At 41.1% G+C, this 16,837-nt stretch overlaps 1 protein-coding gene and 1 non-coding gene across 8 annotated transcripts in view; both read left to right on the top strand.

Moving 5' to 3' along the window:
- LOC106560830 (rho family-interacting cell polarization regulator 1) overlaps positions 1-16,837 on the top strand; it is a 96,135-nt gene that overhangs the window by 41,446 nt on the left and 37,852 nt on the right. For all 7 annotated transcript variants that reach the window (XM_045688193.1, XM_045688192.1, XM_014124179.2 and 4 more), the window contains 8 exons: positions 11-160; positions 330-408; positions 516-539; positions 726-779; positions 12,054-12,203; positions 12,407-12,470; positions 12,603-12,646; positions 16,083-16,208. In XM_045688193.1, coding sequence (XP_045544149.1) covers positions 11-160; positions 330-408; positions 516-539; positions 726-779; positions 12,054-12,203; positions 12,407-12,470; positions 12,603-12,646; positions 16,083-16,208 — 691 coding nt within the window. The remainder of the gene's footprint in view (positions 1-10; positions 161-329; positions 409-515; positions 540-725; positions 780-12,053; positions 12,204-12,406; positions 12,471-12,602; positions 12,647-16,082; positions 16,209-16,837) is intronic.
- LOC123724945 (U5 spliceosomal RNA) lies at positions 2,167-2,278 on the top strand. The gene has a single exon (XR_006757422.1). It is a non-coding gene; the product is annotated as a U5 spliceosomal RNA (small nuclear RNA).

Genomic DNA, 16,837 nt, shown 5'->3' with positions numbered 1-16,837 from the left:
TATGTTTTAGAAACCTATCAGTGGTCAGCACCCTGGGGGTCACCAGGAAGCCCTCCAGAGTCAGCAGGATGTTCACCCTCTCTGCTAAATCACCACCGCCCAAGGTGCCCCAGCCTGAGAGGCTAGACGAAGTCTATGAGGCTCTGAAGAGAGGCTTGCAGTGAGCGCGCACAGCACACACACACACACACACACACACACACACACACACACACACACACACACACACACACAGACACACACAGACAGAAAGCACTTTTTCACAATATGTTACTGTCATGCATGCCTGCTCAGACATACGGGAAATTGACATGCCATGTACGTCTCAGGTCTTACCTGCAGGTGCACCAGATGGAGCTGGACAGCCTGAGCCAACAGATGAGGGAGTCCAAGAGGAACTCTCGCCTGGTAGGTACCACCAGAGCTTGAATCTGCCTTAAAATGGGTGTACGCTCACTTGATCTTGTAATGGGTTTTACTGGACAGTATAATAATGTGATCTTGTTCCTCTTCAGGGGTTTCTCTATGAGCTGGATAAGGTGAGTTTGACCTGGTCTTTTATTATTCACCCACTCCATTGCACATTAGCACACAGTAATCATATGAGCTTTCACCAAAACAATCAGACAGCAATCCATTGGTCCCAAATTACATTCTATCCATTATTTTACTTTGAGAATGAAGGTTAGCATAATTTTGAGTCCTTCTTGTGTTTCTTCCAACAGCAAGTAAAAGTGAATGAGAGGTTCATGCGACGGCTTGAGTTCCATCTAAGCAAGGTGAGTCGTGTGTGTGTGTGTGTGTGTGTGTGTGTGTGTGTGTGTGTGTGTGTGTGTGTGTGTGTGTGTGTGAGAGAAAGAAAATGGGGAAACAAGTGTGATTGGTAAATAAACTGTGTGCTTGTAGAAGTTATTTATCTTGGGTGTGTCAGATAGGAATAGATGTGAAAATGTGTGTTAAACTTATGTAAGCTACATACTGTATGTGAAATTAAACAAGTAATGTTAGGTTTTCATTTGATTACAACTGACCACTCAGAGTATGTCCGTAGCCACTCACACACTACAGCAAGCCTAGCAGACAGACAGGGCCTCTAACAGTGATTATGTGGGTGAGTACCTGACAGGTCGCAGTCCAGGGGTAAGGTCCAGCAGCTCTCGGCTTAGTCACTACTTATTAGTGAGTGCTGCTTTCTAGTTTTCAAAACCAGCCCTGTGTTTGCATTGGTGCAACTGAGCCTCATCACACATGCACACACAGTATGGCTGGGCGTGGTTAACTGGCAGGGGGTGGCCTCAGGCTAATCTCACATTCCTGGTTTGTTTTCTGAGCGTTTTAACCCTCCTGAGAGAGCAGGACACTGGCAAGGCTGCTAACCCGACACAGCTGCAGCAGCACAGGAACACCTCTGTCTTCTTCCTCCTCCTTATTTTCCTCCTCCTACCTGTTTGATGTTTGACTAGTTTGTGTTTTACAAGCGGGGTTTGCCTTTGGGAGCCTCTGACCTCCTAGCAGTCAAATGTCATAGCCCATCACCTGGATAAGGAGAGCAGAGTTTTTTATTTTTTTATTTGAAAGTAAGCTTAACCACTTGTTGACCTGCCCTTCCTCTTCCTGGTGACTGAGTTAGGCTGATTGCCCCTCCAGAAGGAAACACCATTGATTAGTTTTTATTCTGAAGGTTCCTTGAGCTGTCTGTTGCCGTTATAATCATTGGCCAGTACAGAGAATTAAGTAAAACCACAAGTCCAATTCCCTTTCTCCATCCATGGTTAATTTAGGAAAGGGGCAAGTTTAGCTAGCTAGCTAGCTAGCTAGCCACCGGAGGACAACAACACAACGAGATGCAACCATTCAAGTTGATTCTGCCATTGACGTATGCTCTCAATGCGATTTGATTGGAGTGACTCAACTGGCTTCCCTTGATACTTCTTTGGTGCACCAGGATTTGGTTTCTTCATTTAGGGAATGGGCAAACCAACCCTGCTGGGTGTCTGCAGTCATATCTTGTTAAATATGGGAATTTTCCGATAGTCGTTTCACCTACAGTGCATTCGTTAAGTATTCAGACCCTTTGACTTTTTCCACATTTTGTGACGTTACAGCCTTATTCTAAAATGTATTAAAATATTTTTTCCTCATCAATCTACACACAATACCCCATAATGACTCTGGTTTCTCTTCATTACGCACAAGCCTTTCGCCTTTTACTAAAGACTTCCAGGGAGAGGAACACTGATTAATTCAACGTATTTTTGGTAAGGCGGCAGGTAGCCTAGCGGTTAGAGGCAAGTCAGTAACCGGAGGGTTGCCCATTTGAATCCCAGGTCCGACAGGTAAAATTGGGCAGGAAGTGAGCTGGCGACTGGATGGTTGCTGGTATCATATCCTAGATGCCATTGTGCCCTTAAGCAAGGCGCTTAACCCCCCCACAACAACATCTCCCCGGGCGCCCAGTGTGGTAGCCTTCTGCACCTGTCCAAAACCTTTATGTATGTGTCTTTAAGAGGGGTTGGGTGAAAGGTCTACTTTTGGCATGAAAAACAGTCCACCTCCGCCTCTTTCAAAATGTTCTAATAGAAATGGGGTGTGCCTTTGGTGCTTCATTGTGTCATTCTGGGCATGCGCGCTGTGAATGACGTAGCTAGTTTGTTAGCTAAGCTAGCCACTGTAACTAGCCAGTAACTCCTCCAGTACGTGATGATGCCATTTCACAGGATTTGTTTTTGGACGGAAGCTGTAGAGATCGGTAAGAAATGGCATTTCAGTAGCCAAATATCTTATTCATCAAATGTTTTGTTTTTACGCATTAAATTACCTGGTATGATGGTGTATTGATCAGTTACGCTTTTATTTTTGTGTTTTTGCCCAAATTTCGGTTGGACCTTGTGTGCAATTGACCAAAAGTTATCTTAATCTAAATTTCTGCTTAACCTCTACCAGTGGCATCAGTTCTGCTCAATCTAGGGTATGGCAAAGTGGGGAGAGGTTTGGAAGTTGGAACTCATTTACTGCATTTCTACACAATTTTGTAACTCTAAAATGCTATTTGAAGAATAGCAAAAAGAAACAAATGTCCCCAGACATGAATTATGTCTGCAATATTAGGTTTAAAGGGCTGTGAAAGTGTATGTAAAATGTCAACCACTGCGTAACCTCATAGATTGTGGAACATCATGAATAATTTACTTGTGGAACGGAACATACAGTTCAACGTGAAATAGATGCTTAATACACGCTATCAAGTCACAACAATGCCGATATCAATGTGAAAGTAACCATAAAAAAAACATCTGGTCGCGAGGCTTACAAGGCAGAGTTCAAATGTCAACATCAAATTCAAAGCAATCGGTGCACTTCCTAAACAGCTGACCATCACGGGCGATATTCTCCACATGCTCCTAAAGCCAGCTAACCAATGCATTAAACAGCCGTTGCATTTTAATCGGGATTGGAATTATTTTAGTCTACTTTTTTGTAGCCTACTTTAAAATGTTTGGTCTTGAGCTAGAGTGTGTAGAGGTCAGGGGCAGTCATCATAGAGTGTAGTTTATTCCAGGTTTACCTCTTTCTCCTACCTTTGAGGGGTTTTGCAGGCCAGGCAGCAGTGGCGTGTATTCATGGATTCCAAGGGAAACCAGGCTTCCCCCCAAAAATGACCAAGAAAAAAATATTTAAAAAATAAATAAATAATCTTTCGTCTCTGTTTCATACATTTCCTTCAATTCGCAAGAGGCTGAATGTATCTCACCGGAGACAGCATCCAAGCGAACGAAACAGCGCCCCTCTGTCTCTGTGTAGCCCATCTATGCTGTCTGGTCAAAAGGAGTATGACATTGTTGCTTTCCGTAGCATTTAATGCAAGGTTAGCCAGGGTAGCCAGTGAGCATTTGGCCTACCTTGATGAAGAAAAAAAATTGTAAAATAATAATAGCCAATCAGCATTGAGCTAAACTGAGTGAGCTCAGCTGTGAATGGACCTGCCGCACCAAAAAAAAGTGTCAAGAGAAGCCAATTAGGATTTGACATCACATCACGTTAGAAGCCAAACGTCATTGACAGAACTTTTTGCATCTCGGTGTCATCCTCTGGTGGCTGGCTAGCTGGCTGTCTGGTTGGCTGGCTGGCTACAGTAGCTAGCTAGCTGAATTCGTCCCTTTCCTAAATTAGCCATGGCTGGTGACAGGGATTTGGACTTGTGGTTTGACTTAATTCTCTATACTGGCCAATGATTATAACAGTGTTTCTGATCCAACCATAAATTCATACATTGTGCCCCTGGCCTGAGAGGATAAAGTTCAACAGGTAGCCAGATGTTGTAACGTTGGGCTACACTAGCTGGCCTGGCATATCGTTGCCCATGAAAGGAAGTAAGGCTAGCGAGCAAGCTTTCAATTAAATTATATATTTTTCTTCTTTAACATATGTTAAAGAAGAAAAATATATAATTTAATTGAAAGCTTGCAGAAATATATATATATATATATATATATATATATATATATATATATATATATATAATATATGCAGAAATACGTGAAAAATAATAACTTTTGATGTGGTTTTTGCTGTTAACAGCAACAAAAAGTAAATTATGAAACATCTAAGACAAAACAAAAGTGTTACAGAAACATAAAACCACCTAATTATATTTTAGTGGTCTGATCCAATAGGATAGAACATATTTGGGACAAATTTCAGATGAAACACAGCGCCACAAGCCAACACCACCCCACATGCACACAAAGCATAGGCAAGATGACATATCCCTAAGCCATTGGGCAATACTAGGCCTGTTTTTCAGGGCAAGAGCTATCAAGGGTTTTGCTTGCAACAAGCACATATCTGTAAATGTTTATACTTGGTTCTTTAGATGAGGATTGATTGGGTACAACCCCAGGATAAACACTTTGGCATGGAGAAGCAATCATCATATGTGGTACCTCCTTCTAAAAATCTAGAATTTTCTCACAGTCCCATAGACAATGAAACGGAGTCCCTTTAGAGTTATTGTACTTGTAGCACATATCTGTAATTGTACTATTAAACTTATTTAACTTAGCAGGGGTTACATATGATCACATCAACCAATTGTATTGCAATAGTTTTAGCCGAGTATTCAGTCTGTCTGAGCCTTAGTCTTGGACGAATGGAGTAGTATATGTACTATGTCCTCCCAAGAGTTTGGTTTGTGCGCAGAGGATTCGGTTGAGCCAGACTCTAGCTTATTGTATAGAACTGAAATTCTGAAGTTCTATTAGGTTTTTGTTCTGGGCAGCCGTGAGGAAGCTCCTTAGCTGTAAATATTTTTTTATTTTTTTCTAGGAATGTCATATTTTGCTATGTTCTTCAAATGACATAAAAATACCTTCTTTATACAGGTCTCGAACTTTGCTTAAAACCTTGCTGGCCCATAGTTGGAAAACCGGATCAGCTCTCTCAGGAGTGAAACTGTGGTTTCCCCAGATAGGACTAAAACATGACAAAGAATGCGTTTCACCAAACAACTTCCGCACCTCATACCAAACGTTGATCATGGTAAAAACAAAAGGATTCATTTTTTTACTGTCTTGATATCAGCTGAGTAAATATAGAGGTTAAGGGGTAATTTGGGTACAACTGAAGACATTTCAACCTCCATCCACGAAGGGATAAATATAGTGAACATCTTTTAGCCTTGTAAAAAGGGGTGGTGGCGGCGGCAAGGGCATGTTCTGAAATAGATACAACAGTTTTGGGAGGATTTTCATTTTCAGAATGTTAATCCAGCCAATTAAAAATATATGTAAAGATGACCTATCTATGGATTGAGTTATTGAATCTACGACAGGGTCATAGTTGAGACTATGCGGTCAATCTCTGGCACAATACGAATGCCAACCTATGTAAAGCATTCCGTTGCATAAAAAAAAACAAGTCAGGTGTAGGTCTGTCTTTCCTCCTCCTTTAGCATCATAATTAGAGGTCGGCCGATTATGCTTTTTCAACACCGATACCGATTATTGGAGGACCAAAGGCCGATACCGATTAATCGGACGATTTTAGATTACAGAAATATATATATTTTTTGTAATAATGACAATTACAACAATACTGAATGAACACTTATTTTAACTTAATATAATACATCAATAAAATCAATTTAGCCTCAAATAAATAATGAAACATGTTCAATTTGGTTTAAATAATGCAAAAACAAAGTGTTGGAGAAGAAAGTAAAATTGCAATATGTGCCATTTAAAACAAGCTAACGTTTAAGTTCCTTGCTCAGAACATGAGAACATATGAAAGCTGGTGGTTCCTTTTAACATGAGTCTTCAATATTCCCAGGTAAGAAGTTTTAGGTTGTAGTTATTATAGGAATTATAGGACTATTTCTCTCTATACGATTTGTATTTCATATACCTTTGACTATTGGATGTTCTTATAGGCACTTTAGTATTGCCATTGTAACAGTATAGCTTCCGTCCCTCTCCTCGCTCCTACCTGGGCTCGAACCAGGAACACATCGACAACAGCCACCCTCGAAGCAGTGTTACCCATGCAGAGCAAGGGGAACTACTCCAAGTCTCAGAGCGAGTGATGTTTGAAATGCTATTAGTGCGCACCCCGCTAACTAGCTAGCCATTTCACATCGGTTACACCAGCCTAATCTCGGGAGTTGATAGGCTTGAAGTCATAAACAGCACAATGCTTGAAGCATTGCGAAGAGCTGCTGGCAAAATGCACGAAAGTGCTGTTTGAATGAATGCTTACGAGCCTGCTGGTGCCTACCATCGCTCAGTCAGACTACTCTATCAAATCGTAGACTTAATTCTAACATAATAACACACAGAAATAGGAGCCTTAGGTCATTAATATGGTCGAATCCGGAAACCATCATCTCGAAAACAAAACGTTTATTCTTTCAGTGAAATACGGAACCGTTCCGTATTTTATCTAACGGGTGGCATCCATAAGTCTAAATATTCCTGTTACATCGCACAACCTTCAATGTTATGTCATAATTACGTAAAATTCTGGCAAATTGGTTCCCATCGAGCCAGGCGGCCCAAACTGTTGCATATACCCTGACTCTGCGTGCAATGAACGCAGGAGAAGTGACACAATTTCACCTGGTTAATATTGCCTGCTAACCTGGATTTCTTTTAGCTAAATATGCAGGTTTAAAAATATATACTTCTGTGTATTGATTTAAGAAAGGCATTTATGTTTATGGTTAGGTACAGTCGTGCAACGATTGTGCTTTTTTCGCAAATGCGCTTTTGTTAAATCATCCCCCGTTTGGCGAAGTTGGCTGTCTTTGTTAGGAAGAAATAGTCTTCACGCAGTTCGCAACGAGCCAGGCGGCCCAAACTGCTGCATATACCCTGACTCTGTTGCAAGAGAAGTGACACAATTTTCCTAGTTAAAAGAAATTCATGTTAGCAGGCAATATTAACTAAATATGCAGGTTTAAAAATATATACTTGTGTATTGATTTTAAGAAAGGCATTGATGTTTATGGTTAGGTACACGTTGGAGCAACGACAGTCCTTTTACGCGAATGCGCACCGCATCGATTATATGCAACGCAGGACACGCTAGATAAACGAGTAATATCATCAACCATGTGTAGTTAACTAGTGATTATGATTGATTGATTGTTTTTTATAAGATAAGTTTAATGCTAGCTAGCAACTTACCTTGGATTCTTACTGCATTCGCGTAACAGGCAGGCTCCTCGTGGAGTGCAATGTAAGATTGCAAGATTGAATCCCCGAGCTGACAAGGTAAAAATCTGTCGTTCTGCCCCTGAACAAGGCAGTTAACCCACCGTTCCTAGGCCGTCATTGAAAATAAGAATGTGTTCTTAACTGACTTGCCTAGTTAAATAAAGGTGTACATTTTTTTTTTTAAACGGCCAAATTGGTGGCCAAAAATACCGATGTCCGATTGTTTTGAAAACTTGAAATCGGCCATTCCGATTAATCGTTCGACCTCTAATCATAATTGAGGATTTTGCATCCCGAGAACACCCCAAACTCTTTGATTAGGTCCAGAAGGGCAGGTATGGAATTGCACAAGTCTGTAAGAAACAAAATTACATCGTCTGCATAAAGGGCAATTTGATGTTCCGTCTGATCTATTCTAATACCTGAAATATTGGGGTGGGACCTAATGGCTAGAGGCTCACAGGAGAGGAGAAAGAGGGCAGCCCTACCTAGAACCCCTGCAGATGTAAAAAAGTTTAGATACCGTATTAGTAGTAAGGATCTCTGCAGTGGGATTTGTGTATAGTATATTTATCCATTTACTAAAGCTCTCACCACAACCAAAAACGAGTTAACACTTCAAAGAGGTAGGGCCACTGAATCCTGTCGAAGGCCTTCTCTGTGTCCAACGACAGGATCGCCGTGTCTGACGACTGGGCAAAAGACCAATTTCGTAAGATCTCAAAAACATCTCCAGGAGTGGAGTGCACAGTTTGTTCTTAAATCTCTTGTAGATGTCAACGGGCAGCCCATCTGGGCCAGACGCCCTCCCCTCCCTCATTCTATCAATTGCATTGGAAATTTCCTCCACAGTCAGCTCAGCATTAAGAATATCCTTAGATTGGAGTTTCCCAATATTTCAGATGAATCTATGTAATAAGCTAGCCTGGGTATCAGTTTCAGGAGGATATTCTGATGCATATAATTTTTCATCAAATTATTTAAAGGTATTGTTTAGCTCCCGAGGGTCTACCGCCACAGCTCCCTCTGCATCCTGAAATGAATTGATTGCTCTCTCTGCTTGCTGCTGTTTGATTTGCCAGGCCAACAGCTTCCCAGCTTTTTCACCCTGGTCATAATATGATTGGTTTAGTCTCAATAAGCTGGCTGCAGCTCTACCCGCAGAAATTCTGTGATATTGAGCCATGAGCAAGAGCAACTCCTTGTGTGCACCTGTGGAATTATTTCTCCAGAGTTTTAATTTGTTTCAATTTTGACTTGGAGCTGGGAAATGTATAATTTGACCCCTTATGAAAGCTTTAAAGGCTTCCCATCTAGTACAAGCTGAGGTCTGTGTTGTATTAATTGAAAAGTATAGGTCAATTTGCTGTCTAATGTATTCTATAAAACTTGTATCTTGCAGCCATTTAGGTTAGAAGTGCCATTTAGGTGAGTCACCTACAAAATTAGAAATGGAATATATAAGAGATGATGGAGCATGGTCAGAGATGACAATGCTATCATAAAAGCAATCTTAAATTTTTGAGAGTAATGCTGCTGAGAAAAAAAATAAAAATGATTCGGAAATAGGTCTGGTGCGTGCTAGAGTAACAGGAATGTCGCCAGATAATAGATGTGATTCTTACAAAAAAATATGATCTTCGCCTGAAGTTGTTTTCATCTACTTATTACCTGTTTTTATTTTGCCGATTTTATTTAATTCCCTACAGTTCCAGGATGTAAATTTAACTTTAAGGATTCACATGTGAGGCCATGTAGTAGACACACACTATATCAAATAAAATCTAGGTTTATTTGTCACATGCACAGGATACAGAAGGTGTAAACGGTACAGTGAAGTCGTTACTTGCATAGTAGCAATATCAAAAACAAAGTGTCCAGATTAAATATTTTATCATTATTAGATTATTCTTACCCGACACACTTGTCTAAATGTGACTCATTTCAGGAAACTAAGATTATGTCGCATGTCACTACTTCACAGGAGCGGCATTTGAATGTAAACATTTTATTTTTTTATCAAAATGCGGTTTTTGGCAGAAATTCCTTCTGGAACATATGAACTTTCATGTGCCTTAACAACAAACTTGTATTCCAGCTTTGTTGGTTTAGCCACAGAAAAAGACAGGAACCTTTCAGCTAGCCATGATTGGCTGAGATAATGGATGGGCTGGACATGCTGGCAGACCAGATGCTGGAGCATTTATTTCCCATGTACAGTAGCATGCATCTGTCTATAATGTGAACTGTTCAGTATGTATTGACAGTCCTTTCTAACGCGCCGTTTTAGAAAGATATAACGTTAGCCATCGAGAATTACAAAAGTTTTGCTACTTTTAGCAAGTCGATCAGGTTGAAATGGGCTGCGCACATGCACGCATACGCGCATGCGTACCCACACACACACTCTACACACACTTATGTATGGTGGTATTATACATGTTTTATTGTAGATATGTAGTGGGGTAATAATGTTATATGTACTGTTATTTATTTTTGTTTTTGCCTTAAGTTGTTTGGACCCTACGAAGAAAGGCAGCTAATGGGGATACTTAATAAATACACATTCAAATTTAATTTGAAATTCCAATTCACTCATGAAGTGGAGAATTTATTGAATTCAATTTGAATTTCAACAATCTTCAAGTTATATAATTGGAATTAGATTATTTGGAACTTTGTAATTGAAATTGTAAAACATGTATTCTTTGGAATTTAATTAAATTGGAATTCCCAGTTAATGCACATAGTATCAAACATTGACTTCAAGATTTGTTTTAAATCATGAACTTTTACTTCAATATTTCCAGTATAGCTTTCTGAACAGTGACATGATCAGCTTGATGGAATTAAATTGGAATTTGTGGAATTATTGGGGATAATATTTAATTATTGGAATTTACCTAACATTGGAATTTAATTATCTCTGAATTCCAAGACTGACCTAGAAATTGAAATAATTAAAATGCATAAGGAGAGAGAATTGAATTAGAATAGAATTTGTGAATTAAACCCAACCCTGGTAGTCTCAGGTGGCTTTTTTCTGCAGTGAGTGAAGTTTAAAGGAGTCACACACTGTTACTCACTCCTGAAAATTTTATGGTTTTACAGGCAGGTAGAGAGCTTCATTGTAAACACACATTGAGAGGGAAGGTAGTTTTATGTTAATGAGAGGATAGTCTTCAAACCAGCATGTTGAGACCGTGTTCAGAGAGGGTCATCAGGAATGCAGGTATAGAGTACTGTTGTGTTGGTAAGTGGACCACGTCAGGTGCACTACAGGCCTCTGTGATCATCACCAAATGGAGGGAATGTGACAGAAGAATGTAGAAGATGGCGATGCACCCACTCACTCACTCATAAAACATCTCCCAAGGAGTCCACTCTAGTGAATGGAGCTCTCATGGTGTTTGTTTACTAATTCATTCAGGCTGGCATGTTAGCGGCAGCTCAGTGGATCCACACAGTCAGAGTGGGCCTGACATTCTGGGTCACTCACTGTGGTGAATCAGGGTGTCTGAAAGTGGGGAGACAGTGGGCATCTTTTAGTGAATGAGGCACCGAGCTGAAAGCGATGTGCACTGATTCAGAAAACCAGGACAAAGTCAAAACACACAATACCACACTTCTTCTGTGACCTGAAAATAATGTGTGATGATTTTGACAAGGTGAATGCAAGTTTAATCTGTGAGAGTCTGCTACAATGTTATTTTATGGAACATACAGACAGTGTTTGTTTTTATGTGTGTCGGTGGTTGTACTGTATCTTTCTGAGATGGTCAGCATTTGTTACAGTGAGTGAGTATGAATGTGTGTATTCTAAGTGCTTTAACTGTTTCCTGTCTCCCGTAACAGCTAACAGTTCAACAGCTGCCTCCCCATATCTGCTGACGGATCAATAAAATGTTGATATATATATACAGTACATATGAGATGTGTGAGGAAGTCGTAGAGCAATAAGGTGGCCAACAGGACGCATAGTTTCTAACTTATGTTTTTCTATGCGTTTGTGAGGCCAGTGGAATGTCCCCATCTGGACTTCCACTGCATTGCAGTTGCGTCTTCATTTTACAGACACACTTTTTTCAGAGGTCGTGAGAGTGTCAAGAACCAAGGGAAGGATTATGGTGCAATTACATGCTTTAGGGTTCCATGATGATGGAAATAGAATGTCATGACCATAGAACTAAATGGATTACTATTATTGAAAATGATTTATGAAGAGAGCTTTAGGGTGTATTCTTGAATGGTTGGTGAATAAAATAAACAACAAAACTATAATATAGTTTTAACTACAAATTAAATTAACCATCCATAACTGTGTTTTGTCCTCCCCAGGTTGACGAGCTGTATGAGGCCTACTGTATGCAGCGCCGGCTGAGGGATGGGGCCAATAAAATGGTGAAGGCTTACACAGACTCCCAGGGCAGCCGCGAGGCCAGAGAGAGCCTCTCGGAGGCCAACAAGGGCTACAAAGAGTACACAGAGGTGAGGAATGTGAGAGGGGACTGTGGTCAATGGGAGGGGGAACAGGGTAAGATGGGCAGGAAGCCGTGAATAGTCAGTCTCCTGAGATGGATTTCAAAGACTGCAGGGTAACCTGACTAAGAATAGGTGTTCTATTCTGATATTAGTACAATGTTTGTAGTTTTGACTGCCTGATGTTTTTGCTTAACGTTCACTCTTTGCAGAACATGTGCATGTTGGAGAGCGAGCTGGAAAACCACCTGGGAGAGTTCCATGTGAAAATGAAGGGTACGTTCATTTTAGTCAACTCCTTCCTCTTCCCTGTCTGTTGTGACTCCAGACTGTGTTGGTCTATTTTAAACACACTGTTGCGTTGTTAGTGTTTGTATGTGGCCTCGAAGCTTTTTGTTTGTGTTGCAGGTCTAGCAGGGTTCGCACGGCTCTGTGCTGGAGACACATATGAGGTGAGTTTCTCTCTCTCCATCTCCTCTCTCTCGCGCTCTCTCTCTCTCTATCTCCACTCTAGCATGGCTGCCCCAGCATCATCATTCCTCTAAGGCTAAGCCTTATTGCTGGTGGAGGGAGTGGATATGCTACCAGTGGCGGCTGCTGATTGGCTGAATACCAGGGGCGTGAGGAGCTTGGTGTTGTCTTATAGAAAATATATAAAGCGATCTGTGCATTTGAACAACCTTGTAAATACACGTATTTCACTTTTGCATGTCAAAAACCGAACAACCTCTGCTGCATATGCTGCCACTGTTTTGAACAGATGATATTATTTAGAACTAGTGCACCAGGGAGAACTCAACAAGCTTTTTTTTATTTAACCTTTATTTAACTAGGCAAGCCAGTTAAGAACAAATTCTTATTTACAATGACGGCCGACCCTGGCCAAACCCTTACCCGGACGATGCTGGGCCAATTGTGCGCCGCCCTATGGGACTCCCAGTCATGGTCGGTTGTGATACAGCCTGGAATCGAACCAGGGTCTGTAGTGACGTCTCTAGCACTGAGATGCAGTGCCTTAGACCACTGTGCCACTCAGGAGCCCTTTAAAAGCATGCCGATGCGTTAAGTGTAAACACATTATCTAACTGGGGATAGCTAGCTAACATAATGTCACAAAGCATTATCTAACTGGGGTAGCTAGCTAACATAATGTCACAAAGCATAATCTAACTGGGGATAGCTAGCTAACATAATGTCACAAAGCATTATCTAACTGGGGATAGCTAGCTAACATAATGTCACAAAGCATGATGCGCTAGCCAGTTAACTTTCATTCTGAAATAGCTTCATATTTCAGAGTTACCCAGATATTAGTTTAGAAACACTTGAAATTGGCATGGGAGCTACAGTGGCAAGAAAAAGTATGTGAACCCTTTGGAATTACCTGGATTTCTGCATAAATTGATAATCAGATTTGATCTGGTCTTCATCTGTCACAACAATTGACAAACATAGTGTGCTTAAACTAATAAAAGACAAATTATTGTATTTTTCTTGTCTATATTGGATACAGAATTTAAACATTCACAGTGTAGGTTGGAAAAAGTATGTGGACCCCTAGGTTAATGACTTCTCCAAATGCTAATTGGAGTCAGGAGTCAGCTAACCTGGAGATGGAGATGTTGGTTAGAGCTGCCTTGCCTTGTAAAAAAACACTCACAAAATTTGAGTTTGCTATTCACAAGAAGCATTGCCTGATGTGAACCATGCCTCGAACAAAAGAGATCTCAGAAGACCTAAGATTAAGAATTGTTACAAAAGTACAAGGGTTACAAAAGTATCTCTAAAAGCCTTGATGTTCATCACTCCACGGTAATACATTTGTCTTCTTGTCTATAAATGGAGAAAGTTCAGCACTGTTGCTACACTCCCTAGGAGTGGCCGTCCTGCAAAGATGACTGCAAGATCACAGCACAGAATGCTCAATGAAGTTAAGAAGAATCCTAGAGTGTCAGCTAAAGACTTACAGAAATCTCTGGAACATGCTAACATCTCTGTTGACGAGTCTACGATACGTGAAACACGAGAACAAGAATGATGTTCATGGGAGGACACCACGGAAGAAGCCACTGCTGTTCAAAAAAAACATTGCTGCACGTCTGAAGTTTGCAAAAGCGCACCTGGATGCTCCACAGCGCTACGGGCAAAATACTCTGTGGACAGATGAAACTACAATTGGGTTGTTTGGAAGGAACACACAACACTGTGTGGAGGAGAAAAAAAAACATCTCAACTGTAAAATATGGTGGAGGGAGCATCGTGGTTTGGGGCTACTTTGCTGCCTCAGGGCCTGGACAGCTTGCTATCATCGACGGAAAAATGAATTCCCAAGTTTATCAAGACATTTTGCAGGAGAATGTTAGGCTACCTTATGGAGTGGCCCAGTCAGTCCTGACCTCAACCTGATTTGAGATGCTGTGGCATGACCTCGAGAGCAGTTCACACCAGACATCCCAAGAATATCGCTGAACTGAAACAGTTTTGTAAAGAGGAATGGTCCAAAATGCCCCCTGACCGTTGTGCAGGTCTGATCCACAACTACAGGAAACAATTGGTTGAGGTTATTGCTGCCAAAGGAGGGTCAACCAGTTATTAAATCCAAGTGTTCACATACTTTTCCCACCCTGCACTGTGAATGTTTACACGGTGTGTTCAATAAAGACATGAAAACGTATAATTGTTTGTGTGTTATTAGTTTAAGCAGACTGTGTTTGTCTTGTTGTGACCTAGATGAAGATCAGATCAAATTTTATGACCAATTTATGCAGAAATCCAGGTATTTCCAAAGGGTTCACATACCTTTTCTTGCCACTGTAACTAGGTAACAAAGATAGAGATGAAATGGTAAATTTGCCCTAAAAATCTACCAAACAATTTCTCAATATTTCCAAAAAATTCTCTATCTGGCTAATTAATTGGATCATGCTTTGTGATACACCCGGTTTTATGATGTTTTAGTCCACACAAAATGGGGGGGGGTAAAATTGGCCAGGCTTTTCTGACCTACCAGATCTGCGATGACAAGGTTCTAGCAAGTGTATCCCTCTGTCCTTCTCTTCTTGTTGGATGTAGATGACCAATTAATCAGGTCCGAGGCTCCCATTACGATTATTTGTTTATTTACAAGTTAATTACAATTAGCTTTTTGCTTTAGCGCCATCTGTACCTGATAGAGCAGATTTAGTCTCATGTGGAAGTAAGTCGTCTGGCATGAGAGACTCATTGGGAGGTAGACGAGAGCAGACCCAGGGGTTCTGACTCAACGGATGCAAATTTGAGCGCCCCAGGACGGTTCATTTACTTTGAGCTCTTATAATTCATGTGGGGCAGTAAGTAACTGAACAGCTTGTTTTGAACAATATGTTTTTGAAACAGGAAAATGTAGACATTTGCACACTTTTGAGCATTTAAAACATAATCCATGAATTATATAATATATTTTTTTAAATAAAAATACTAACTTTGGTCAACAACAATCACAAGCGGGGTGCCACCCCTAACGCCCTAATGGGCGGGCCACCGCTGTATGCTACAGTAGCATGGCCTCTTAGCTGGGCTGTCTGGGGGGATTAGCAGGAGGAGCAGAGTAAATGGAAAAGGAAAAGTGTTAATGTGTCAGCACTGCCTCTGTCTAACATGCATAGATTTAGTGATGATTGACAGCATAATCGATGGAGTAAGTCAGTGGAGCGCTGCGTTCCCTCCCTGGGGGAAGGCAACTATAAACAGAACCTACAGAGTTTGGCTCAACTTCAGCAAAAACACAAATGACTCAGCGATGACTTGAGAATAGGGAAATGTGTGACGAGCAAAATGTGAGTGTCTGGCTCATTTTTGTATCTGTCTGCTATGCCTTCTAGAACCTAAACCTGACCTCTGACCTTTTAGATCTTTATGAAGTATGGGCGGCAGCGCTGGAAGCTGAGGGGAAGGATTGAGATCAACTGCAAGCAGGTGTGGGACAGCGAGGATATGGTCTTCCTGCCTCTCATCACAGAGTTCCTATCAATAAAGGTACAAAGCAGAAATTCCTGGCCTAAAACATGCGCGTACACACACACACACACACACACACACACACACACACACACACACACACACACACACACACACACACACACACACACAGACTGTCAATCACATTCAGAGAGTCACATCTGCATGTGAAGCGAAGACACTAAGGTAATGGACATAACAGCTCAGTGAAAGGAGAGCAGCTGGATATCGACTTGTTTTTCTCCCTGAATGATTCCATTACTTTGCCCAATGTCACAGGATCGGAAAGTTAAACTGAGGGGTCAAGAGACATGGATCTGGCTGAATTTCCTTACAGGATTTACCCAAAACAGTGGAGTAAATATTGTTTCCATCTACGCGGGCCGGCACCCGTGTCTCACTGGGCCATGGCTCCGAAGGACCTGCTCTCACTTGGGGCCAAAGCCAGGCCACTGGTACATTTCAGATGGCATTTACAGTTGGAGTCGGAAGTTAACATACACTTAGGTTGGAGTCATTAAAACTCGTTTTTCAACCACTCCACAAATTTCTTGTTAACAAACTATAGTTTTGGCAAGTCGGTTAGGACATCTACTTTGTGCATGACACAAGTAATTTTTCCAACAATTGTTTACAGACAGATTAGT

Source organism: Salmo salar, chromosome ssa10 (genome assembly GCF_905237065.1).
Source record: "Salmo salar chromosome ssa10, Ssal_v3.1, whole genome shotgun sequence".
NCBI lineage: Eukaryota > Metazoa > Chordata > Actinopteri > Salmoniformes > Salmonidae > Salmo > Salmo salar.
Note: the sequence above shows the minus strand (reverse complement) of the source record. Positions and strands in the feature narration are given on the sequence as shown.